The 27915-nt window shown below is 43.5% G+C and overlaps 1 protein-coding gene across 5 annotated transcripts; it reads right to left on the bottom strand.

The window, feature by feature from the left end:
• Nucleotides 1–80: 80 nt before the first annotated feature.
• On the bottom strand, nucleotides 81–26716 carry LOC117977057 (zinc finger protein 773). 5 transcript variants are annotated; one of them, XR_008622135.2, is made up of 5 exons: nucleotides 25995–26716; nucleotides 21319–21445; nucleotides 20705–20803; nucleotides 12954–13106; nucleotides 81–10048 (listed from the first exon to the last, which is right to left on the bottom strand). XR_008622135.2 is itself a non-coding variant. In XM_055103926.3 (4 exons), the coding sequence occupies exons 1-4, from the start codon at nucleotides 26025–26027 to the stop codon at nucleotides 19692–19694; spliced, it is 309 nt and encodes a 102-aa protein (XP_054959901.1). In that variant the 5' UTR covers nucleotides 26028–26714; the 3' UTR covers nucleotides 17634–19691. The 5 variants fall into 5 exon arrangements, 4 of the variants coding, with proteins under 4 accessions (XP_054959901.1, XP_034801911.2, XP_034801913.2 ...); XM_055103926.3 differs by lacking the exons at nucleotides 81–10048; nucleotides 12954–13106 and adding an exon at nucleotides 17634–19741 and having other exon boundaries at nucleotides 25995–26714; XM_034946020.3 differs by lacking the exons at nucleotides 81–10048; nucleotides 12954–13106 and adding an exon at nucleotides 17634–19745 and having other exon boundaries at nucleotides 21319–21448; nucleotides 25995–26697.
• Between the last annotated feature and the right edge of the window lie 1199 nt (nucleotides 26717–27915).

Genomic DNA, 27915 nt, shown 5'->3' with positions numbered 1-27915 from the left:
TAAAAATATCTTTATGAATGTAATCTTTGGCTATAGTGTTGTAACCGAGCGAGTTATAGAGAAATGCCACACTCTGAGACTAATTCTGGAGTCCTTTTATTGCCAGCGACCGAGAGACAGCTAGAGCTCAAAATTCTTGGCCCCGAAGAAGGGGCTAGATTTCTTTTTATACCTTGATCTAAATAGGGGAGGGGGAGTTTAGCTGAAGCAATTTTTACAGAAGCAGAACAGGCAAAAAGTTAAAAGATAAATGGTTACACAAACATTTACAGGAAAATAAACAGTTCCAGGTGCAGGGGCTTAATTATCACAAAGTGATAAACGCAGGGGCTTTGGGTACCATTAACTGAGTGCGTTCCTAGGAGCTGCTGGTACAGCTTGCCTCAGTGTCTATCAGTAAGTGCATTCCTGGATGTGCTTGGAGTCAGCTTGCACTAGTTATGTCCTTAAGGGAGGGGGATAAGGGGGCTGCAAGTGAAGAAACAAAAATGGAGTCTGTTCGGCTCTCTCAGCTGAGAGAGACAATCAGGTTAAAACAAGGTAGGGCATCACAATCGTTTGTCTCCACTATTATTTATTTCTGATCTTTTTTTTTTTTTTTTTTTTTGAGATGGAGTTTTGCTCTTGTTGCCCAGGCTGGAGTGCAATGGCACGATCTCGGCTCACTGCAACCTCCACCTCCCAGGTTCAAGCGATTCTCCTGCCTCAGCCTCCCTAGTAGCTGGGATTACAGGCATGTGCCACCACGCCCAGCTAATTTTGTATTTTTAGTAGAGACGGGATTTCTCCATGTTGGTCAGGCTGGTCTCGAACTCCCGACCTCAGGTGATCGGCCCTCCTCAGCCTCCCAAAATGCTCGGATTACAGGCAAGAGCCGCTGCACCCGGCCATGATCCTCTTATTTTAAGAGTTTTACGGGTTGGGCGTGGTGGCTCACGCCTGTAATCCCAGCACTTTGGGAGGCCGAGGCAGGCGGATCACCTGAGGTCAGGAGTTCGAGACAGCCTGGCCAAAATGGTGAAACCCCATCTCTACTAAAAATACAAAAAATTAGTCGGGCGTGGTGGTGGCGCCTGTAGTCCCAGCTACTCGGGAGGCTGAGGCAGGAGAATGGCATGAACCCAGGAGGCGGAGCTTGCAGTGAGCAGAAATCGTGCCACTGCACTCCAGCCTGGCGACAGAGCGAGACGCCGTCTCAAAAAAAACAAAAACAAAAACAAAACAAAACAAACGCAAAAAAATTTAGCCGGGCGTGGTCGCGGGCTCCTGTAGTCCCAGCTACTCAGGAGGCTGAAGCAGGAGAATGGTGTGAACCCAGGAGGCGGAGCTTGCAGTGAGCCGAGATCGTGCCACTGCATTCCAGCCTGGGCTACAGAGCGAGACTCCGTCTCAGAAGTAAATACATACATAAATGAATGAATAAATCTTACTTCATTCAAACTTTGTCACATTTCTTCTTATTTGTGTTTTTCTAAAAGTTCACATATTCTCTAAATATCTCTTTCATTTATTTTTAAAGAGTAATCTGCAAAGCATTATTATCCTTCATGTTACTTTAATTTGCACCAGCTTTAAAGTGAACAATCAGGTAGGTACTTTACGTATTGCCTGTTTAAAATATAAATGAATATCTGCATTAAATATGATTTAGTGGAATATTGATATTGACTTATTTTATTATATTGACCTTTCTGCTATTTTTAAACAACTTTCTTGAAGTATTGGTTGATATTCTAGAAGAAATTCCATCTCTTTTAGTTAGCTTGCAATATTTAGTTTTGAATTTCAGAAAGCTAGGCAAAGCATCCATAATACGGAAAATATTGCTTCCTTCTTTGCATGTGTTTATATAGTTATCAGAAAGTTTGAAGTAATCATTCTTGTTGTGATGCATGAGTAATTACCCAGAGTAGGACTTGAAATAATTTAACAGTCTCTATTATTTCTGTTCATTTGGTTCTTGCCATTCCTGTAACATTGTTTTCACATATTCTAGGCCCACCATAAATATCTCACTTCAGACCTTGATATTAATTATCCTTAGATATCTCTATATTGTGGGGCATGTGACACTATCAGGAATATTTTTGCTATACGCTTGATAGACTTATTGTTGCTGTTTGGCCCCAAAATTCCTTCCTCAGCAGGGGAGTTCAGTAATGCCCCAGAGTCAGGACGCTTTCTGCCCCGAATCTCTTCTTTCCTTTACAGCAGAAACTTAAATGCTTCCTGTCATAGCTGGAAGTTCGTGTAGCCTAGTGCCACATACGTGAGGGTGGAATCTTGGTGCATTTAGGGAAACTGTTGGTAAACAATTAAGAATTCCAAAGAGAAACCTCCTATGACTCATTTTCTATGTAAAGGCAATTATTTTGTCATCCTCTTCTATGGAAATGTACCTTGAAACTGTAATGCCTGTGATCCATGTTGTCACATCCCCAGGTAGGAAACCAACCCAAAGAGACACAAATGAACAGAAATTTACTGAGGAAGCTCTAAGGGCCTCTGAAGTGTAGGTCATGCAGAGGTTTTTTTTTTTTAAACCCAGAATTACATGGTCTATCCATATCGTTATGAGTCACATCTTACCAGTCCTACACTCTAGGCCACATGTGGCACATTTAGCTACATACCACCATCTTGGTCAACCTGAGGGATTTCTGGTGAAAAAGAATATGAAGATGAAGGTAAAAATAAAGATAAAGATGTAAAGGGACAAGGAGCAGGAAGAGAAAGAACAGAAGGAGGAAGAGGAACACGAGGAAGAGGAGGAGTAGGACCAGGATGACAAGAAGCCACCACTAGACTTAAAAGACAAACATCTCTCCAAATGAAGATATGCCACTGAGAATTAAGCAAAAGAGTACAAAATGCAAAGATGAGCAAAATCTATGTTAGAATACAGAGCACTAGAAATCATAAATTCTAGGAGTTAGAACCCACTGGTGGATGAAGGGGATTTTCATTATTGATTGTGGTGCTAGTTTAAGAGATGTGCTGATATTGAGAATACTCACTGGGCTGTGATGTGTTTGCTTTACTGAATGCATGTGTATCATGCAAGCCTGCCACTTCTCTCCATATTTGTTCTTCACTTCAGCCCAGTGGTCACTTCTGCATCCTCAGGTCACTTAACCTTCATGAGTTTTCTCTGAAATCAACCTTCCCAACCATCCTTACTGTTACCTGAGTTCTAGATTCATTTTTCCAATTTTTTTCCCTGACCTTCCAATTTGCCTCTGTGATAGATATTTAAATGTGCTCCAAAATGAGCAGTTTTCTCAGCTTTTATCACCAAGTCTAACAGTCACTTTCATCTCTATGAATAACACTATCATCTTGCTATTTGCTTTCATTTTCCAAAGAATGTAGCAATTTGTATCCTTAATTTACCACTTTTCCTGACCATTTAACCCATGTTCCAGCAAGTTCTATGCTAAAAATTAACTTGAAATAATTCATAGACATAAATGTAAAACCAAAAACCATACAACTTCTTTTTTTTTTTTTTTGAGACTGAGTCTTGCTCTGTCGCCCAGGCTGGAGTGCAGTGGCGCGATCTCGGCTCACTGCAGGCTCCGCCTCCTGGGTTCACACCATTCTCCTGCCTCAGCCTCCTGAGTAGCTGGGACTGCAGGCGCCCGCCACCACCCCCGGCTAAATTTTTTGTATTTTTAGTAGAGACGGGGTTTCACCATGTTAGTCAGGATGGTCTTGATCTCCTAACCTCGTGATCCGCCCGCCTCGGCCTCCCAAAGTGCTGGGATTATAGGCGTGAGCCACTGCGCCCGGCCAAACCATACAACTTCTAGGAGATAATGGAGGAAAATCTTTGTGATCATAGTGAAGCAAATATTTCTTACATAAAAACACCAAACAAGACTGTAACAGGAAAATTAAGAAATTAGATTTTCTCATAATTAAATGCAATGCTCTTCAAAATATCTTGTTAACATTAAAAAGAGGAGCTACAAATGATTAGCATAAAATATCTACAAATCACACAGCTAGTAATGAATTTGTATGCAAAATATATAATGTATCTAATTTCTTAGATAATAGGCCGTGTCCAGCCTAAAATTTTTTAACCAAATACTAATCATTTTTATTTATCTTGTAACATAAACCATTAAGTTATATGAATAAGCAAAGTCTCAGTTATGGTTAGAAATCTCTCACTCCGCCAGGTGCGGTGGCTCATGTCTGTAATCCCAACACATTGGGGGGCCGAGGTGGGTGGATCACCTGAGGTCAGGAGTTCAAGACCAGCCTCGCCAACATAGTGAAAGCCTGTCTCTACTGAAAATACAAAAAATTAGCCTGTCATGGTGGCAGGAGCCTATAATCCCGGCTACTTGGGAGGCTGAGGCAGGAGAATTGCCTGAACCGGTGAGGTGGAGGTTGCAGTGAGCCGAGATAGGGCCATTGCGCTCCAACCTGGGCAACAAGAGCAAAACTCCTTCTCAAAAAAAAAAAAAAGAAAAAAGAAATCTCTTGCTCCATTAAAATGTTTTGTGGTACTGTAAGAAAGTGCAAAATCATTTTTACCATATCTATCGTTGTGAAAATATAATTCTGACGAAATATGATTTTAAAACATGTAAATATGGTACTCACGAATTTTTTTCAGTGTTGGAGTCTCCTCCTGACTGGGTTGTTTACATTCTCTCTACTGTTTTTCTATATAAATGCAAATAAATAGAAGAAATTTTTTTTTTTTTTTGAGACGGAGTCTCTCTCTCTTGCCCAGGCTGGAGTGCAGTGGCATGATCTCGGCTCACTGCAAGTTCCGCCTCGCGGGTTCACGCCATTCTCCTGCCTCAGCCTCCCGAGTAGCTGGGACTACAGGCGCCCATCACCACGCCCAGCTAATTTTTTGTATTTTTAGTAGAGACGGGGTTTCACCGTGTTAGCCAGGATGGTCTCGATCTCCTGACCTCGTGATCCGCCCGCCTCGCCCTCCCAAAGTGCTGGGATTACAGGCGTGAGCCACCGCACCCGGCCAGAAGAAAGATTCTTTAGAAATATATAAAACTCCTTTTCCTCATTAATCTTTTACTTCACCAGTTTAGCTCTCATTGATGATTTTCTATCTCCATCTATTTTAACTGACATTTTACTATAAAGTATAACTTTTTCTTTCCTACTTCATTCAGTCATTCATTTATGTCTGTGGACTCATGGATTTTTTTTTTCTCTTTAAACAGATTTAATGAAGTGTAATTTACACACAATAAAATTTGCCAGTTTAAAATGTACAGTTCAATGAATACTGGTCAATATATACAGTTGACCCTTGAACAATGTGGGGATTAGGGATCCTAATTTAAAGATTCTTATGACTCCATCATCTTTAGGCCGAATTAGAGGGTGTTTAGGATCAAGTAGACCACTTCCACAACTTTGGTGTTGATCTCTTGGGGTTCTGGCTGGCCAGGGGCATTGTACAATGTCAAAAGAACTTTAAAGGCAATTACTTTCTGTCAAGGCACTTCCTGACTTCAGGAACAAAGCATTAATGGGAACAACCCAGAAAAAATGGTTCTCATTGTCCAGGCCTTCTTGTTGTTCAACCAAAAGACTGACAGCTTGTGCAAGGGTTTGGGGTTAGCAGTTTTATAGGTAAGGGCAGTCCTTATCATAAAACCAACTACATTTGAACAAAACACTGGAGTTAGCCTATCCCTTTCTGTTTTAAATCTTGGTATGTTCTTCTCTTACTTACTAATAAATGTCCTTTGTGGCAGTTTTTCCCAAAACAGGGCACTTTATTTGCATTAAAAGCCTGTTCAGGCTGGGTGCAGTGGCTCATGCCTGTAATCCCAGCACTTTGAGAGGCTGAGGTGGGTGGATCACCTGAGGTCAGGAGTTCAAGACCACCCTGGCCAAGATGGCCATCTCTACTAAAAAAAACAAAAAAATTAGCTGGGCATGGTGGCGGGTGCCTGTAATCCCAGCTACTTTGGGAGGCTGAGGCAGGAGAATCGCTTGAACCTGGGAGGTGGAGATTGCAGTGAGCTGAGATCATGCCATTGCACTCCAGCCTGGGCAACAAGAGCAAAACTCTGTCTCAAAAACAAAACAAAACAAAAAACAAATCTGTTCAGGTTGATATAATTTCTTGTCAGTGGTTCTCTTAATGGCACCTGGGACATTGTTGGCTGCCTCGTAGTCAGCAGAAGTTGCTTCTCCTATTATCTTGACATTTTCAAAGCCAAACATCTTTCTAAAATTATCAAACTTTCCCTTGCTGCCATTAAATTCTCCAGCTTTAGATCCTTCACCTTCCTAATGCTTTGAGTTGTCATATAATGACTGTTTCTCAAATCGTATTTGAGTCTCTCTGTATGCCTTACCCATGGCAATTCTGCACCCACATGAAAGCTGCATTTTTAAATGAGATAAAAGATATATTTTGCAGAAAATGCAAGATTTTTGTGCCTGCTGGCATAGCTGCAGCAATGTCTTTATTTCCTTTTTTGTTTGTTTTTAACAATGATCCTCATACTGGATTAATTTATCTTGAAATGGTGGGCAACTACAGCTGCAAACCTCAATCTATAGTACATATCAAGCAGTTCAGCTGTTTCTTATAATGTCATGACTTTTCCCTGCTTCTTGGGAGCACTTCCAGCATCACTACTGGCACTTCATATAGGCCATATAGCGTTACTTAAAGTTTACAATATCGCACTAAACACTATGAATAATATATTAGAACCTTGAGAGATCACTTTTTACTGCAATATGTGATTTACTGGAGAGATGAACTGCTCATGTGGAGATGATTAACATCATGGGCTTCTTTAAGTGAATACTCACAACACTGTGAACAACAGGAGATGTCTACAAAATTATTATGGTACTGTAGTATGTCCTGTAGTTAATTTTATCAGCCCAGCATGATGGCTTATGCCTGTAATCCCAGCACTTTGAGCGCTCAAGGTGGGAGGATTGCTTGAGGCCAGGAGTTTGAGAGTAGCCTGGGCAACATAGCGAGACCCCTGCCTCTACAGAAAATTGTTGAGACAGGGTCTTACTCTGTTACCCAGGCTGGAGTGCAGTGGCACAATCACAGCTCACTGCAGCCTCAACCTCCTGGGCTCAGGTGATACTCCTACTTCAGCTCCCCGAGTAGCTGGAACCACAAGTGTGTGGCACCATACCCAGCCAATTTGTCTTTGTTTTTTTGTAGAGATGGGGTCTTACTATATTTCCCAGGCTGGTCTCAAACTTCTGGGACCTGCCAACCATCCCAAAATGCTGGGATTACAGGTGTGAGCCACCATGCCCAGCCTGTACAGAAAACATTTTAAAATTAGCCAGTGTGGTGGCATGTGCTTGTGGTCTCAGCTGCTGGGGAGGCCGACGCAGAAGGATCACTTGAGCCCAGGAGTTTGAGTATGCAGCAATCTATGATCATATCACTGCCCTCCAGCCTGGGCGACAGAGGGAGACTCTGTCTATTCAAACACACACATACACACATGCACGATTATGACTTAATACTACATCTTTGGCTGGGTGTGGTGGCTCCCAGCACTTTGGGAGGCCGAGGTGGGCAGATCATGAGGTCAAGAGATCAAGACCATCCTGGCCTATGGCTGTCGGTTTGGGACTGAACAAAAGAGAACAAATGCAGAAATGAAGACAAAGACAAAAAGATCTGTTTTAAAGAAGGAGACAGGCGGCTCCTTTCTTCTAGGGAACAAGGGCCCTGAGCTTCTACAGCCCTTCGTATTTATTAGGTAGAATCAACAGGGAGGAAGAGGTAGTGGTTGGTCAGCTGCTTGATTTATCACGGGCTCACATAATTGCTTTCTTTATACCACAGCCTCCAGATGTTCCTATAGATAACCACAAGGAACACTGCACGTGGGGTATGACTGCCCTCAGCATTCCTTCTGGTGGCAGATGCAGTTGTCAGCTTGCCAGCATCCTGCATTCATGAGAACAGTTTGCTGTTTGCTCACAGAGCCTCCAGTGGTATACTGAGTTGGTCACGACCCTCATTCTTTCGGCCTCCAACCTCCCCCCTTTTCTGTTTTTGTATTAATTGAATAAAGGTAATTGCAGGCTGTGCAGCTCTCAATTGCCGGTTGGTGGTCCAGCTGATTTTACAGACTATGAACAAAAAACAGAAACATAATAACATTATTCCGATAATCACAAAAAAGACATTGAGGTGCTGTTTGAAGTAGGTCCAAGGGTTAAGGCTCCCTAAACCTTGCTGGAATTCTGCCCAAGCTTTTAAAGAGGGCTGAAGCACTTGAGTCTGCTTATTCAAGTTAAGGATTTTACTTTGTGAATCATTAATATCAAAAGTAACATTGAATGTAAAACTCCCTGTAAATGGGCCTTTACAAAGTTCCTCGGATATTCACTTTGATTATATTCCAAATTAGTTACACAAATATGAATAGGGTTAAAATGACAATGCAATTGCTGCTGCAACTTCAGGCTTTGTATTTGTTCTCCTAGCCACAGAACAGTAGTCTTTAACATTGCCACTTCTGTTTGTATCTTGGTGTTAATTTTATTTTGAAGCATCCATTCCTGGTCGGCTGTGCACATCCAATTTTTCACACATTGAGCTGTTTGAATGGAGCTGTGCAGTGCTACTGAGGACAACACAGCAGAGGTTATTAGTGTGACTAGGGAAATTATAGCAAAAATTATCATGCCTAAAGCTCTACGAGCACGATGAGTAAGCTGAATAAGAAGGAGTTTTACAAAATGTAAAGCGGGGGTGGCCTCCCAAGGCTCGGACAGATTTACAGGAATCTATAATCCGGGAATGTGACCTAGAATTATTAGGGTGGATATGCTGTGTGTTTGTATTGTGCTATGATTAAGGCAATGATACAGTTGGCAGGCATCACAAATCGATTGGGCATTGTTTACCCGGAGTTGGTCCTTTTTTGCTGCTAGAAAAACATACGGATTAAAAATACAAATTGTAAACTGTGTGGTAGTATTTTCTACAAAGGTAACATTAAAACTGCAGTGAGCATTATTACTATTATTGGATAGTGTCCCAACCCAAATGCTGCCATTCATAAATGGGAGTGCTGTCTTCCATATTGACTCCTGAATTGGACCTCTCTTTCCTTGATAATGCCATTGAGGCAAAGGTGGGCTAAAGCCCATTCTGTGCCAAGCAAGTTGTGTAGCAGATTGGGATGTAGCGAAGAGATGTTCAAGTTTCGCCACCAGTGCCAGCAAAATTTATGCCATGAGGTCTGATTCTCACTTCTCCCATCTAAATGACCATGGGGACCCCAGTCGATAATGTCTCCCATTAACATGGACTGTTGTCTAGCTAAGGGGCCAAGACACTGAGTCCAAGGACAGGGGTGAGAATTATCAAAGGGAGCCCATTCTGTACAATCAATACAATTTGGGTGATGGGGCCAGGAGTGATTAATAACTACACCAGTAATATTAATAGAGCTAAGGCCTAATAGGTACATAATTTTTCCATGGTAACTCAAGCATGCTTGGGACTGAATTGCAAGGCAACTGCGGTTGAGTGATGCATCCTGGGTGACACATAAAGAAGTCCCTCCAATGGTGCAGTATAATTGATACCATTGTTCTGAGAATCTAATCACTCTCTGTCAGGGGGAGTTAGGGGTCCTGGTGTCCACGCTCCCTGATCATGATATATCTCAGGAGGAGTGTCGCTCCTGAGTACCGGTGGTACTACTGGTGGGTTAGGAATATATGCCCAATAAGTTTTTGCCTCTGCACAGGGAAAACATACCGCACAGGATATTACAGCTAGCATGGCCATAAACATGGAGTCAGGGGTTTTGCTCCAGCAGTTTCTCAGCTTCCTGTGTGGTTTTCTTGAGCTGTCCCCATGTTATGGGGGTTGATGTCAGTGTGACTCCAGTCGTCCTTGTTCTGTCTTTGCATTCAGATTCAACTGGCTCATGGCTCGTACTGGAGGAGCTGGGCCCACAGTTGAGATCCATGGATTTCTCCAGTCTCCTGTTCCATGGTCGGACACACCTTGAGGGCACCCACACGGATTGTCCATCTCCTGTAAAAACACAAGCAAACCCTCGTCCCCATATCAGTAAGTCTACCGGGCCTTTCCATTGTCCTTCTTCTGGGGATTTCTGTAATACCTTTGGATAAACTTTCCTTTTTCCCTCTAACATTTGCCAATGTCATTCTGCCAGAGTCTTAATATCCATACCAGGAGTCAAAAAATTTAAAGTAAATAAGGCTAAATGTAATTTTGTTTGAGGTGGTAGCTGGTCTCCTAGTCCCCATTTTTGTTTTTTCAACATGCATTGTAATGTTTGATGTGCCCACTCTATGATTCCTTGTCCTTGAGGATTGTAAGGAATTTCTGTTTTATGAGTGATTGCCCATAACTGTAAAAAATTTTGAAAAGCATGACTAACATAAGCAGGTCCATTGTCAGTTTTTCATTGTGTAGGGACCCCCATGTGGGCAAAAGATGACAGACAATGTCATCAGACATGACCAGCTGTTTCCCCAGTTTGGCACGTGACATGTAGCATATGGGAGTAAGTGTCTGTAGTCACATGAACATAGCTGAGTTTGCCAAAGGCTGCTATATGTGTAACATCCATCTGCCAGATTTCATATGGAGCCAAGCCTAGTGGGTTACATCCTTCCATGGGTGCAATGCCAGGGACAGGCTGGCAAGTGGGGTAGGCTTGCGCAATAGCTCAAGCCTGGCTGCGAGGCAGATGAAACATACAAGTAAGGGCAGAGGTGTTTTGATGCGGGAATGCATGAGAAGATTGGGCTTGTTGAAATACAGAACCGATTAGTTTATCTGCTTTATTGTTACCTAGAGATAGTGGTCCAGGAAGTTGTGTGTGACAGCGAATATGAGAAATATGAAAAGGAGCAGCATGAGAGTGAACAGTTTGTTGAAGTCTTAGAAACAAATTATATAGCTCTGGTTCTAGGGTGCTTTCAATAGTGGCAGTCTCAATGTGACTGGCTACATTTACAATATAGGCTGAATCACAGACAATGTTAATAGGAGACAAAGCGGTGAGCTGTAAAACTTGAATAACTGCCACTAATTCTGAGCATTGAGCTGAAACTCCAGAGGTCTTTATTGTTTCAGTATGCTTAGGTCCATAAATAGCTGCACAGCCTTTAGAAGAGTCATCAGTAAAATAGGTCTGTCTGCCTGGAATAGGCTTGTGATGAGTGATTACAGGAAGGGTAAAAGGGTGAACTTCATAAAATTGCAAAATTTTGTCTGATGGATAATGGTTATCTATTATTCCTACAAAATCTGTGAGAGTGATTTGCCATGCAGTCCACATTTCCCATGCTGTGGCCTGTTGTTGGGAATCCAAGGGAACAATAATTTTGTCTGGATCACATCCCATAAACATTTTTGATCTATGCCTACCTATTGTTATAAGTTGAGTAATTAAAGAAAGATAAATTTGCAAAGATTTCACTGTCTGATTGGATAAAAAAGCCATTCTAATACTATTACAGATTTGTGTATGAATTGGCCTAAAAGTCCTGTTGGAGAATGGGGGGTAGGAAGAATAAACAGAAGCAAAGGCTTTTGTGGCTGTAACTGGGTGGCATGTTGTTGCTGAAGCATCTGTTCTACAAGCTATAATTCAGCTTCTGCCTCCTTAGTAAGTTGCCGAGGAGAGTCTAATGAAGAATCTCCTTGGAGGGTCTGACAAAGGTGTTTGAGTTAATAAGTAGCAATACCTAGCATTGGGTGCAGCCAATTAATGTCCCCTGATAATTGTTGGAAATCATTCAAAGTTTGTAATCTGTCCCTACAGATGACTACTTTCTGAGGCTGAACACTTCTTTCAGTAATAATAGTGCCTAAGTACTGGTATGGGGAGGTGGTTTGCACCTTTTCAGGAGCTATTTTGAGATTCCATTTAGTCAAAGCCTGTTTTGTTTCTCTGAATAACTGATGTAAGATTTGATCTGTAGGAGCGGCCAAAAGAATATCATCCATATAATGAATGACATAGCCAGTGGGAAACACATTACAAGGCTACTTTAATGCCTTTCCTACAAAATTCTGATATAATGTAGGACTGTTAAGCACGCCTTGGGGCAAAACTTTCCATTGATAACAAGAGACAGGCTCCCTTTGATTAACAGAAGGCACAGAGAAGGCATATCCAGGCCTATCCTGCTGATGTAATAGTATAGTAAAAAAACAATCTTTAAGATCTATTACTACAAGAGGCCAGTCTCTTGGAAATGCCTGCCAGGGATGGCAGACCTTGCTGTAATGCACCCATTGGTTTAATCTGTGCATTAATAGCTCTCAAATCATGTAGCAGTCCCCATTTTCCTGACTTTTTTGGTATTACAAATACTGGTGAATTCCAGGCGCTGACTCTTCAATACGTCCTGCATCCAATTGCTCTTTTACTAGCTGATGGAGTTGAGTTAGTTTCTCCTGTGAAAGGGGCCATTGATCCACCCATACAGGTTTGTTAGCCACTCTAGTGGCAAAGCAGTGGGTGGAGGAGAAATATCAATGACCCACATCAGAAATCTGATGACCTAGCCCTTTTCTATCTGTTTGCCCAGTTATTGATATAGGATCAGGGTTTTCCTGTAGGGACTTTCCTAAGCCTTTTCTGCTCTGATATCCCATTTTCTTTAACATTTTAAATCCTGGATTGCCAATAGTTTCATTTGTAAGTCTCATATCCTATGCCGTAAGCAAATCTTCACCCCAGTTTTCCACATCAAGAGTGTCTGTCTGTGGAAACCACGGGTTATGCGTGATAACCTCCTGCAGCAGCTTAGCTAGTGTTTGAGAACTAACCTGAGCACCAGATTGTTTAAGTAAACCTTTAAGTGACTGCATATAATGTTGCTCTTCAGCAGACAAATTCTGCCCTATGTTACCCTGATTCAGAAACTTCCCACTCCCAGTACCTCTTTAGGGCACTGACCTTATATCCACTGCCAGCAGACTTGTCCTGGGGTTTCTCATTCTTCTGGTCAGTTTCACTTTCTCTGCTCCAGCAGACCTTCTTTCTCTGCTCCAGCAGACCTTCTTCACTCACGTCCCTGTTCGGGCGCCACTTGTGGCTGTCGGTTCGGGACTGAATGAAGAAGGACAAATGCAGAAATGAAGACAAAAAGATCTGTTTTAAAGAAGGGGTCAGAGGGCTCCTTGCTTCTAGGGAACAAGGGCCCTGAGCTTCTACAGCCCTTTGTATTTATTAGGTAGAATCCACAGGGAGGAAGACGTAACAGTTGGTCAGCTGCTTGATTTATCACAGGCTCACATAATTGCTTTCTTTATACAACAGACTCCAGATGTTCCTGTAGATAACCACAAGGAACACTGCACCTGGGGTGTGACTGCCCTTAGCATTCCATCTGGCTGCAGACACAGTTGTAGGCTTGCCAACATACTGCATTCATGAGACTAGTTTGTTGTTTGCTCATATAGTCTCCAGTGGCATACTGAGTTGGTCATGACCCTAATTCTTTCGACCTCCAACACAGACCAACGTGGTGAAACCCTGTCTCTACTAAAAAATACAAAAATTAGCTCAGCATGGTGGTGGACACATGTAGTTCCAGCTACTCAGGAGACTGAGACAGGAGAATCGCTTGAACTTGGGAGGCAGAGGTTGCGGTGAGCCAAGATCATGCCACTGCACTCCAGCCTGGTGACAGAGAGAGACTCCATCTCAAAAAAAAAAAAAAAATACTGCATCTTGTGTTTGTTTACATTTCTCTGGAAGCACCAAGTACAGTCTGTGTTTATGTGACTCTTGACTAATTTTAACCTTGTATAATAGATTTATGTATATTTTATGGTAGTAAATGATAAAATAGTACCTACATATATTTTGTATTATGCATTCTTGACATACTTATTTCAATGAATTCTGGTTTTTGGAAATTGTCTCAAATATTCAAAAAACTTTCCAATATATTTATTGAAATAAAATTCACATATAATTGGACCTGTACATTTCAAACCTGTGTTATTTAAGGGTCAGCTGTACTGTCATGAAACCACCAACACAGTCATGATAGAGAAAATTACCATTGCCTGATAACATTTTCCTGTACTCTTTCAGTCAGAACCTTCACCCTCAGACCACAGGCCCAATAACCAGTGATCTGCATTCTTTTACTCTAGTTTTGCAGTTTCTTCATTTCATATAAATGGAATCATACTGTATGTCAACTTTTGTGTCTGGTTTCTTCCACTCAGCTCAGGGCTTTTTTTATCTATGCTGTTTTTGTTTGTATTCATAGTTTATTTTTTATGTTGTTGAATGGTATTTTAAGGATATACCATAATTGATTATTCCTTCTTCTGTTCATGGACATTTTAGTTTTGAGTGTGTGTGTGTGTGTGTGTGAAAAACAGCTTCTAGTGTTTGGCTTTTATAAATAAAACTGCTGAGCATGCAAGTGTAAGTATTTCTAGGACACATGTTTTTGTTCTCTTGGGGATATCCCTATAGGTAAGATTCCTAAGCTATATGGTAAGTTTATGCTACCTTTAAAGCTGCTACACTGTTTTCTGAAGTTGTTTTACTACTTTTGCAACTTTGTTGAAAAGAGATTGACAATAGAGTGTTGTGTGAGTGTATTTCCGGGTTCTCTATTCTCTTCTGTTCATCTCTATGTCTGTCCTTTAGCTAATACTGTACTCTCTCAATTACCGTACATTTATAAGTCTTGAAGTCATAAAGGTTTTCAAATTTATTCTTATTTATAAAATTGTTGGCCGGGCATGGTGGCTCACGCCTGTAATCCCAGCACTTTGGGAGGCTGAGGCGGGCGGATCACGAGGTCAGGAGATCGAGACCATCTTGGCTAACATGGTGAAACCCTGTCTCTACTAAAAAATACAAAAAAGTATCCGGGCGAGGTGGCGGGCGCCTGTAGTCCCAGCTACGCAGGAGGCTGAGGCAGGAGAATGGCATGAATCCCAGGGGGCGGACACAGCAGTGAGCCGAGATCATGCCACTGCATGCTAGCCTGGGTGACAGCGAAACTCCGTCTCAAAAAAAAAAAATAAATAAATAAAATAAAATAAAATAAATAAAATTGTTTTGGCAATTAGTCCAGGCCCTTTGTATTTCCATGTAACTTTTTAGAATACATTTGTAAATTTTTATTTAAAAGATTAGGTTTTTATTGGGATCGTCTCAACCTATAGAACAGTTAAAGGAAAACTGACAACTTAAAAATATTAAATCTCAGATTCAGGAACTTCTTGTGTCATTTATTTATGCCTTCCTTAATGTCTCTCAGGAATGTTTTATTTTTATAATTCTTGAACATATTTTGTTAAATTTATTTCTAAATATTTCATATTTTTATGCTATTGTGAAGTACATTTTTTCAGTTGCCAAGCATGTATTTGCCAGCTATATACCAACTTAGAATAGTGATATATACTTTGTATACACTGGACTTTTTATCTTAGGACCTTGCTAAACTCAATTATTAGATCTAGTAGCTTTTTAGTAGACAATTTAGAATTTTCAATATTATCATGTTATATGTAAATAAAGAGTTTGGGTTCTGCCTTTACAATCTTAAGACTTTTTGTTTTTAATGAGAAGTGATGAATGTTGACATATTTATGTTATTCCTAATGTTGGGGAAAATCAACTTATCAAATATTTGATCACATATATATCAAATGTGCTGTTAGCTGTTTGTTTTTCATAGATGTGCTGTATCAGGTGGAAGAAATCACCATCTTGTTCTAGTTTGCTGTGTGTATCATAACCGAGTTTTGAATTTTGTAAAATGCTTTTATTACATTTTGAGATTTTCATTTTAGTCTGCTAATACAGATTAACAAAGAGTTTGAATTGTTGAATCTAACTTCTATTCTTGATAAACCTCACTAGGTTATGATTTATTATTGTTTCTATATGGCTGGATTCAATTTGCTAAATGTCTTTTTGTTTTGTTTTAGCATGAGTGCAAGTTTATTTAAAAAGGCTTTACAACAGGAAAGAAAGGGAAGTATACTTGGAAGAGACCCAGTGGGGTGATTTGAAGGACAAGTGCCTCAATTTGCTAAAATTTTGTTAAGGCTCTGTCTATATTCATGTGGTTATTGGTCTATAGTTTTATGTCATTGCCTCTTTGCTGTCCTGTTAATGATAACTTTCATATAGTTCAGAAGTGTTTGAACTTTTCTCTTTTTGGAAGAGTTTGTATATAATTGGTATTACTTCTTCCTTTAATATTTCATAAAAGTTCTTACATGTTTTAGGAATGACCCTCAGCTGATGCCATCAAGAAAAAGGAATCTCAGTCCTACAACCACAAAGAACTTAAATATGCTAACAACTCAAAATAAGCAAGAAACAGATTCTCCATGAGACTCTAGAAAGGAACACAATCATGCCAACACTTTGATTTTCACCCAGTGATACCTGTGTTATACTTATGACCTAAAGAACTGTAAGATAATATATTTGTGTTGTTTAAACCGTAAGTTTGTGGTGATTTGTCAGGATAGCAATAGAAAGCTAATACATCAACATTATTCTGTGAGCATCTCTTTACTTTGCAATGCAATATTTCCTAGACTCATGTTGTACCTTTTCTGCCACAACCAGAAAACAGCCTCTTCTCTAAGGAGTTCTGCTTCCTTTTATTAAAAAAGTATATAAGCCAATAACTGGGCATTAAATATGCTCAAAGCTACTGGAATGCCACTGCTTGCTAGGATATCTCACAAAAGATAGGGAATATGTACACATTATCTATATACAACGAATTCTTTATCTGTAGTTAAACCTACAAATATTTCAGAAGTTGGATATTTAAAAAGATTCCTAAGACTACAGTAGCATACTCACATAAGGCTTTTATTTATAGGCAAAGATATGGTATAGTAAGAGAATAGAACACCAAATGCACAAGGAATAAGATAACAAATGGATAAACTGGGCTTCATAAAAATTAGGACAATCTCCTCTAGGAAAGATACTGTTAAGAACTGAAAACAAGGCCAAGCATGGTGGCTCATGCCTGTAATCCCAGCATTTTGGGAGGCTGAGGAAGGATGATCACTTGAGGCCAGGGGTTAGAGACTAGTCTATGTAACATAGCAAGACCTCAACTCTAATTTTTTAGAAAGAAAACAAAAGCCACAGACCATGAAAAAATACTGCCAACGCTTATATCAAATAAGGAATTTGTCTTCAGAAATGTTAAGAACTTGCAACCAAATATTTAAAAAAACAGGCAAAAAATACCAACTGACATTTGACTAACGAAGATATATGTGTGACGAATAAGCACATTTAAAAATGCTCAAAACTGAGTCATTGGAAAAATACAAATTAAGAACTACAATGAAATACTACTGCACACTTAGTAAAATGGTTAAAATGAATGGCCTATGACTTCCATACATGTAAACTGTCAGTAATATGAAGAAATGGAAAATCTAATATATTCCAGGAGGAAATATGAAATGCTAACCATTTAGAACACAATTTGGCAAGTTCTTAAAATTTCAAACATTTGGATCAACTTACAGAATATCTGAGTGAGGAGATTTGCCGACCTGTTACGCAGCCAAACTGGTGAAAATTATAAAAACACAATTCAGTCTCTGGAAGCGGACATAAGGGTTTATGGCAAGTAAATATTTATTAAAGAAGATCTAACATTCATAAGAACAGCAAAAGTGAGTAACATCTGAATCAAGACCACTCCTTTCCTCCCCCAACTCCAAACTCAGTGAGATTAAAACTCCATTCGACTGGTGCAGCCAATACAGGGCTCCCTCTCTCTGGAGCTCCAAGACAGAGGGCTATTTTCTCAGGAGGAACAATCTATCAGGAATTCTCATCCTGCCTCCAGTGTGCATATTTAGATGAATGACGTTCAATTGCCAGCTCCCTCATAAAGATCACCCTCAAGAGTTTCTGGGTTGTTTTTTTTTTTTTTTTTTTTTGAGACGAAGTCTCACTCTATCACCCAGGCTGGAGTGCAGTGGCGTGATCTTAGCTCAATGCAACCTCCGCCTCCCGGGTTCAAGCAAATCTCCTGCCTCAGCCTCCCAAGTAGCTGGGACTACAGTTGCCTGCCACCACGCCAGGCTAATTTTTTTTTTTTTTTTTAGACAGAGTCTCACTCTGTCACCCAGTCTGGAGTGCAGTGGCGTGATCTCAGCTCGCCGCAAACTCTGCCTCCTAGGTTCATGCCATTCTTCTGCCTCAGCCTCCTGAGTAGCTGGGACTACAGGCGCCCACCACCATGCCCAGTAAATTTTTGTATTTTTAGTAGAGATGTGGTTTCATCGTGTTAACCAGGATGGTTTCGATGTCCTGACCTTGTGATCCGCCCGCTTCAGCCTCCCAAAGTGGTGAGAATAACAGGTGTCAGCCACCACGCCTGGCTGTTTCTGCTTTAAGTCAGGTCATATTGATTCAGCAACAGTCTAAGGCCTTTCTCCAGTCTAAACTTTCTGGTGTTGAATACGGTTAGGCCTTTGGCTGAGGCCTTTTACCATATTCACTACATTGTCCACTCTGTGAACTGTCCAGTGTTGAATGAGTTTGGAGGTGTAGCTAATGGATTTCCATTAGTAACCTTCAAGACTTTTTTACACTGTGAACTTTCTGGTGTTGAATGAGGTTGAAACACCAGCTAAAGGATTTCTCACCATCATTGTATTTCTCCAGTGTGAATCCTTCGATGTTTAACAAGACTGGAGCTGTGGCGAAAAAATTTCCCACATTCCCTGCACTCATAAGGCTTTGCTCCAGTGTGAACCCTCTGATGTTTAACAAGGCTGGAATTCTCACTAAAGAATCTCCCACATTCATTGCACTTAAAAGGCTTTTCTCCAGTGTGAACTTTTCGATGTTGCATGAGGCTTGAGCTTTGGCTAAAAAATTTCCCACATTCACTGCACTCATAAGGCCTTTCTCCAGTGTGAACACGCCAATGATTGATAAGGCTGGACTTGTGGCTATAGAATTTTCCACATTCACTGCACTTATAAGGTCTTTCTCCAGTGTGAACTCTCTGATGTTTCATGAGGCTGGAGTTGAAACTAAACAATTTTCCACATTCACTGCACTCATAAGGCCTTACTCCAGTGTGGATTCTGTGATGCTGAACAAGTGTGGAATTATGCCTGAAAGCTTTTCCACATTCACTGCATGTAAAAGGCTTTTCTCCAGTGTGAACTCTCTGGTGTTGAATGAGGTCAGCATTACGGCTAAAGGATTTTCCACAGTCACTACACCCATAAGGCCTTTCTCCAGTGTGAACTATTTGGTGTATAAAAAGGTTGGACTTATGGCTAAATAACTTCCCACATTCACTGCATTCATAAGGCTTTTCCCCAGTGTGCAGTCTCTGGTGCTGAACAAGTAAATATTTCTGACCAAAGGCTTTCCCACATTCGCTGCATTTGTAATGCCTTTTTCCAGCATGAAAGGCCTCCCTACTTTTGGAGCTCCTATGTGACTTCTCTCCCGTGTGAGTCACCTGGTGCTTGAGAACACCTGAGCTGGTCAGGAGGGCCTTCCCAACCTCCCTGCTTTGCAAGGACTTCTCTGATAGGTGGACTCTGCAACTCCTCAAAACTGGGACCCCGCCCTCTTGTCTTTTTAAGGGTTTCTCTCCACAGTGCTGCTTCTGGTGTTGCTGAATGTTTGAACTGAGCAGTCCTACAGAAGCACTCTGCTCAGGAGCCTCCTCAGCCTCGGCTCCTTGCCAACTACCTGAAAGAAGAGAAATGTTGATGAAGTAAATGTAGTCTTTGGTGTGAGAAGGCAGCACTCTCACACATGTGTCTGACACACCTGGTAATTAGTGTGTGGGACTGCTTGCAGAATGAGGGGGCTAGCGCTTGGTGGGGAAGGGCCTGCTGTGCAGTGCTGAACCTGGCTAGCTCACAGATTTGGGGAGGCCTCATGAGCACCAAGGATGCAAGGATGTGGTATAGCACAAGGAGGAGAGGCAGAGTCCCCAACACAATCCTCTGCAAATGGCTTTCCACAGGGTTTTGGCTGCTGGAGACACAGGAACACGGCACAGAAGGTTATATCCAGGTCCAGAAAAAAACAACTGCAGGATGGGCGCGGTGGCTCATGCCTGTAATCCCAGCACTTTCGGAGGCCAAGGCGGGCAGATCACGAGGTCAGGAGATCGAGACCATTCAGGCTAACATGGTGAAACCCAGTCTCTACTAAAAATACAAAAAATTAGCCGGGCATGGTGGCGGGTGCCTGTAGTCCTGGCTACTAGGAGGCTGAGGCAGGAGAATGGCATCAACCTGATAGGCGGAGCTTGCAGTGAGCCGAGATCACGCCACTGCCCTCCAGCCTAGGCGACAGAGCAAGACTCTGTCAAAAAAAAAAAAAACAAAAAAACTGGAATGAAATAGTTGGTGTCCAAGGACTATGCAAGAATAAGCACCCATCTCACCACACATTCAGTGAAAGCCACTGCTGAAAGGTGCTGCTGAGGATGGGGTGAAACATGGAGTACAGAGAGGTGACGAATGGCCCTGGGTCAACTATCAGAATAGATATAAATGGGTGACTGAGGAAGAAAAGATAGAAATCAGCGACGACACCTTGCCTTGGTATCAAAATATCTGGGCCCACTGGAAAGACTCCTGGTATGATACAAACCCATCCCCGAGTTCACACCTCCCTGAGCTCCACCCACCAAGTACCTCTCAGTATGGCTGAAGTCACAACTTCCCAAGCAGGCATGAAGGGCTCCTCCCATGACTCCAGCTGGGTTATTTCATGGGTCTTGGAAGATGCAAGTCCTAAGGAAAACGACAGGTGAGTGGCAGCACTGAGCCAGAATGACTTATCTCATCATGGACCACAGGAAAGAAAACAAAATAGTACAGAAAGAACCTTGGAGGAGGGTCTTGCAGGAACAACCCAGTCAAACAGCAATCACATTGGTGACTCAATTGCTGGCACAGACAGACACCCAGGTATGTTGGCTAGTGGAGGCAGGCAGAATGTAGGGGAATAGAACTACCACAGATCTGCACAGTGTCACCAGGCCACAGAGAGGCCACCAGGGATAAGATCCATCAAGCTGACTGCAAGACTCCTGACCCCCAAACCCTTTCCTGCACAGCTGTGGGGCAGCTCGGGGAGAGAAGGTGGTAGTATACACAGCCCAGGCCTATTACAATAGCTACTTCAGGATACTGGAGAAGGAATGAGGGCCCACAGTTCAGCTTTGGGAAGAACAGACCTCTCCCTAGGAAAAGGAGGAAAAGCCAAGTCCAGCTCAGGATGCTGGGGTGGGGTGTGAGAACCTTACCCAGAGAGGCCAGAAGTGTAAAGTTCTCCAGCATCACATTGCGGTAGAGGAGCCTCTGAGCGTCATCAAGCAATCTCCATTCCTCCTGGGAGAAGTAGACAGCCACGTCCTCAAAGGTCACATAGCCCTGCTAAGATGGACAGAGTTGAGTTTATCTGTGGTCTCCTTACTGGGGAATTTAGGCATCCCCCTAAACATCCACCCCTGCTCACCCTCTTCCTTAATCCCCATCTCAGAAGAGAGACCCTGCCCCAGAACCACTGATGCCCACTCTCTCCTCATGTTCCCACTGAGCAAGCAGAGGCAGGTAGGCAGATAAAGTCCATCTCAGCTCTGGGCATGGTATGCAGAGTCCTACTCTTCTCTTGCCAGACAACTCACCTTGGATCCCCCAGATTGTGTTTCCCAAATACAATCAAATATGTGTCAGTGTTCTCCCTGAAGCACCCAATACAAGGTCCCTGGGGACATCTGTTTACACTCATTAGAATGTGCACATACTCTGTACCACAACCACTGCCCCCTGCACCACCTTATGTGCCTCCCCTAGCGTCACCACATTCTAGTCTACACATGGCATCCAGAGGGCACTCACCAAATGCAATCAGAACTCCATTCCTTCCTAGACCTCCAATGGCACTGACTACCAGGGGCAACCCTCAGCCCCACTTTGAAGGCCTCTCTACTGGGCTCTTTTTGTTGCTTCACCTTCAGCTACTTGGAACTGCACGCATATCTGGACACCTTTGGCACTCTTCCATTTCTGTGTTGAAAAGCTGTTCCTGCCCAATGTCAGCGTTCCTCTGACTCTCATTAGAATCGAAGGCCAGGCCAGGCATGGTGGCTCATGCCTGTAATCCTGCCACTTTTGGAGGCCAAGGCAGGTGGATCACCTGAGATCAGGAGTTCGAGACCAGCCTGAACAACATGGAGAAACCCCGTCTCTACCCGAAATACAAAATTAACCTGGGGGTGGTGGCGCATGCCTGTAATCCCAGCTACTCGGGAGGCTGAGGCAGGAGAACAGCTTGAACCCGGGAGGTGGAGGTTGCCATGAGCCGAGATCTTGCCATTGCGCTCTAGTCTAGGCAACAAGAGCGAAATTCCATCTTAAAAAAAAAAAAAAAAGCCCACGTCTCCCAAACTAGGCCCAGCAATTCTCCCAGATGACCTCATTTGATCTTGAGCTAATCCAGCAGCCTGAGAAACTCCCCAGGTCCAGGTAAAAACAAAAGCCTTGTGATCCCACAGTTGGATGAATAAGCAGCAGTGCCTGCCTTCCTGTCATCTTACCTCATTATAGCTTCATCTTCATGTCCATCTCATGTCTATCCCCACAGGAACTTTGGCCACTAGTCAGACCCTCCTTACCCCTACATCCCTTTCCCCATGGCCACCATTCTCCCTCATGTCCTTGTGAAACCCACCACTCCCATCCAGGTATCCAAGCAAGAGACCCAGTTCTTGGCCCCTATACATTCTCCCTTATTACCTAATGGCATTACCAATAGGACCTCAAGATGCTCCCTCCTAAATCTGCTACACTGCTCCATTTGGTCCATACACCAACTGTACCATGTGGGTTTCCAATCTGAACCCTTCACCTGAACTCCAGACTTCTCTGTCCAGGTGCCCACTCAATGAATCCACTCAAGGGTCTCTGGAACATCTCATATCAACATGGCCAAAACCTAACTTAATTATTCCCACTGAAAATTACTCTTACCATTAACCTCTTTCTCCCACCCTACACTTTAGAAAATCTGCTCATATCTACTTAAAAAACACAGACTCTGGCTGGGCGCTGTGGCTCATGTCTGTAATCCCAGCACTTTGGGAGGCCAAAGCGGGCGGATCATGAGGTTAGGAGATCAAGATCATCCTGGCTAACACGGTGAAACCCCGTCTCTACTAAAAATACAAAAAATTATCTGGGCGTGGTGGCAGGTGCCTGTAGTCCCAGCTACTCGGGAGGCTAAGGCAGGAGAATGGCGTGAACCAGGAGGCGGAGCTTGCAGTGAGCCGAGATCATGCCACTGCACTCCAGCCTGGGCGACAGAGCGAGACTCCATCTCAAAAAAACAAAAACAAAACAAAACAAAACAAAAAAACGCAGACTTCAACCACATCTCCTACGTCTACAGCCACCACTCTGGTCCAGCACTCACACAGACTACAGTAGTAGCCTCTTTGCTGGACTCCCAGCCTCCACCTTTAACCCTACAGGTGTTCTCAAAGCAGAAAAAGCTTGTTAAGATTGGGCCGTAATCCCTGTGTAGCCTTCCCCATTTCCATCCTTCCTGATATCCAGGAAAAAACAAACAAACAAAAATACAAACAATAGAGGCCCAGCTCCTCAGCCAACCTCTTCAGGTCTGCCTTATACCTGCTGATGCTTCCCCCAGTCATAATGGAGATCTAAGGTTGCCTAAGCATTCCCAGCTCAACCTTACCTCCATGTATTTTCTAATGTTGATCACTATGCCTTCTAAATCTCCTGTCATTGGTTGCCAGAAATGAGAACCTCTCCATATAACATATAATCTGGGCCAGGCGTGATGGCTCATGTCTATAATCCCAGCACTTTGGGAGGCAGAGGTGGGCGGATCACCTGAGGTTGGGAGTTTGAGACCTGCCTGACCAACATGGAGAAACCCCGTCTCTACTAAAGATACAAAATTAGCTGGGCGTGACGGCACATGCCTGTAATCCCAGCTACTTGGGAAGCTCAGACAGGAGAATCGCTTGAACCTGGGAGGTGGAGGTTGCGGTGAGCCGAGATTGTACCATTGCACTCCAGCCTGAGCAACAAGAGCTAAATTCCGTCTCAAAAATAAATAAATAAATAATAATATGTAGTCTGGACTCAGGACCCTGACTGTATGACCATTTTGCAGGGAACTCAAATGGAAGGGCAGGGAGAATAGCCAGCAAGGAGTCCCAAGACACCATAATTCTGAAGACCATGTAGGTAGGAGTGCAGGAGGGTGAGGGCCTGAGACATCCTCCACTTACCTTCTCATGGTCTATAAGTAACTCTGAAGTCACAAGAACCTATGGAAAATCAAGACCATGAGAACCAGACAGTGATGTTACCAAAGGATCATCCAAGCCCACTCGTCTAGCCTGGAGTCAGGTGTGCCTGACTATCTGCAATCTGGGCTTTGGTTCTTAGTGATGCCTCTTACCTGTTGTGCGCCCTTGGAAAAACGCTCAACTTCCCTGTGCCTTGGTGTTGCCATCTGCAACATGGCAATAATGGTATTCACTCAATAGGACTATTGTTTGTATCAAACTCATTCTTATGTGTCTAGGACTAAATATCAACTCTTACTGTACACATAATTAATGCTTCTGTCAACATTTTCAGTGCAAATAAACTGGTAGGTTTTCAAAATCTGGGTTTCTGCCTGGGTGCAGTGGCTCAAGCCTGTAATCCCAACACTTTGGGAGGCCGAGGTGGGCAGATCATAGGAGCAGAATTCTGTCTCAAAAAAAAAAAAAAAGAAAGAAAGAAAAAGAAAGACAATGTGGGTTTCCTTTTGGCAATCTGGCTGCCTGCTATATACTCCCCTGAAGACCATCCTGCTGAGAGCCCTCCCTTCTACTGGAGCAGTTGATCATCCCACCTGTGCTGATAGCTAGGGAAACTTAGGCACCAAAGGCGCTGCTCCACCAGCCTGGCTGACCTCTCCTTTTCTCCATATGGACTGGACATGAGGAACTACTAAGCCTGGAGTGGCAAATCTATATACTACCCAACACTGCAGTCTCCATCCAGTCCTGGGTGTTCATACTCTATAACCCTCCATTCCTGCAGGCACCAGACAAAATCACTTCGGACCACGCAACTCCAGGCTGTAGAGGCTGCCCCACCCTACAGGCCCATCTCTCCCTTCCCTCACCTCAGGGACCATCTGAAAGAAAACTTTAAGATTCTCCCTCCTAAATACGAGCCCCAGGCCTTCCAGCTGCTCATGTGGACATGACACCTCCACTCTGGGACATCTCAGGATCACCATGCCCAAAACCTATTCCCTGCACAGCCTTACCCATCTCCATCCTTCCTGATATTCAGGAAAAAACAAAAATACAAATAAAAATCCAGAATGGCTCTTCATTCCCTACTTTCTTTCAGTCACATCTGATGCAACAGGAATTCCCGTCTGTTCAGTTTTTGAAATCCATCCAAGATCTGATCACTTCCCCTCCTCTGTGGCCCAGTCCCAGTAGACTCTCCACTAGTCTACTGAATTTACCTACTCACAGGTCTGTCTTCACCCGCCTCACCCCCACCCCAGTCTGTTTTGCCTTGAGGGGCCTTTGGCAAACTTTGAGAAACAGATCGTGTCACTCTTCTGTCTCCAGCCCTCCGCGGCCACTGTGGCCCCCTCAGGATGAAAGCGCAGCTGCTCGGGCTGTCGCTCGACACGCGCCTCGTCCCTTCCCAAGCTGCCCACTACAGACACCAGGAGGCCTCAGGTTCGGGACTCGCTGAATGCGCCTCACATCTTTGCGAGCCGGGCCCCTTGCCCTCCATTGCCACCCCATCACACTGCGTGTCAGAAACGGGACCCCGCCCACGAACGCCCCACAGTTCTGCACCCGGGGACCTGAGCAGGCGGCCCTCACAGGGCTTTAGGATTCGGGGGAGGCCGGGAGGACGCGGCGCTCACCTGAGCGGGGTCCCTCAGCGCGGCCGCCGCCATCGGAGCCTGCGAGTAGAGCTGGAGGGGAGACAACGACCGAGGAAAGGGCCCGGGCCACCCTGGGCGCCGCCACCGAGCCTCAGACCCGCCTCTGAGCGGCGAGAACACAGCGCGCCCCCACCGCGCTTTCCGGAGCTGGTCGCCGCAGCGAACAACCAGCTTCCGGCAGGCTGAGTTCTCTTGAGGGCAGCGAAAGCGACCGCCGAGGGGAGACGCCGGAAGTCCCGCCCATTGCGCGTCGCACTCTCGGGTAGACCTCTTTTCATTGGCCAAGCATCGCGGCTCACGGCGCGGCGCCTTCTGGGCAGTGTAGTTCGCGTGGCTCCAAACTTCAAGGAAGTGGGCATAACCTCGGAGATGGAGATTGGAGACGGTAGATGATGGAGATGGAGATGGAGATGGAGATGGAGATGATGGAGATGATGGAGATAGAGATGATGATGGAGATGGAGATGATGGAGATGGAGATGATGATGAAGATGGAGATGATGGAGAAGATGGAGATGGAGATGATGGAGTAGGAGATGGAGATGGAGATGATGGAGATGGAGATGATGGAGATAGAGATGATGATGGAGATGGAGATGATGGAGATGGAGATGATGGAGATAGAGATGATGATGGAGATGGAGATGATGGAGATGGAGATGATGATGAAGATGGAGATGATGGAGAAGATGGAGATGGAGATGATGGAGTAGGAGATGGAGGAGAAATGAGTGTCGAGAACTCTCGGACTCATCTGGAGCCTATTGTAATTGGAGATGGGCCTGGATTTCAGTTTCCTGCAGCTGATACTCCAATCTTTCCTTCTTTTGAAGGACTTGAAGAGGATCTTCAGGGCCACAATAAAGAGGTTTCACTGGACAGAGCCACGTATACCTTCCTAAATTTCCTTTGGCAAGGGGACACCCAATATTAATGCCTGATGTATGATAATAAGAAAAGGCTCTGAATTCTGGATGTAGGTGATGAGAGAGTAGGGGAGCCCAAGGATTTACGTTCCTCTTTCACCCCATGTTCATTTGTGTTCTTTCCTTCCTCAAGGACCCAACATTGGTGTAAAGGCACAACAACAGGCAGCCAACCCATAAGCCAACTCCCCCTCAATTTCTCCCCTTCATCCATTTCTGCTCCATATTCCTGTCACAGTTACTATGGGACTGAACGAAGGGGAACGAATGCAGAAATGAAAACAAAGGCAAAATAAATCTGTTTTAAAGAAGGGGTCAGGGGGCTTCTTGCTTCTAGTGAGGAAGGGCCCTGAGCTTCCACAGACCTTCATATTTATTGGGTAGAAAGAGTAGGGAGGTGGTGGCTTACGCCTGTAATCCCAGCACTTTGGGAGGCCGAGGCGGGTGGATCACAAGGTCAGGAGATCGAGACTATCCTGGCTAACACGGTGAAACCCCGTCTGTACTAAAAAATACAAAAAATTAGCCGGGTGTGGTAGCAGGTGCCTGTAGTCCCAGCTACTCGGGAGGCTGAGACGGGAGAATGGCATGAACCCGGGAGGTGGAGCTTGCAGTGAGTGGAGTTCATGCCACTGCACTCCAGCCTGGGCGACAGGGAGAGAATCCGTCTCAAAAACAAAAAAAAAAAAAGAAAAGAAAATATCGCTCTGGTTTTGTAATGATAAAATAGAACCTACATATATTTTGTGTTATACATTCTTGGCATACCTATTCAATGAATTCTGGTTTTTTGAAATTGTCTCAAATATTCAAAAATTTTTTCCAATATATTTACTGAAAAACATTCACATATAATTGGACCTGTGCATTTCAAACCTGTGTTATTTAAGGGTCAGCTGTACTGTCATGAAACCACCAACACAGTCATGATAGAGAAAATTACCATTGCCTGATAACGTTTTCCTGTACTCTTT

The sequence above is a fragment of the Pan paniscus genome, chromosome 20 (assembly GCF_029289425.2).
Source record: "Pan paniscus chromosome 20, NHGRI_mPanPan1-v2.0_pri, whole genome shotgun sequence".
Classification (NCBI taxonomy): domain Eukaryota; kingdom Metazoa; phylum Chordata; class Mammalia; order Primates; family Hominidae; genus Pan; species Pan paniscus.
This window is presented reverse-complemented; position numbering and strand designations above follow the sequence as displayed.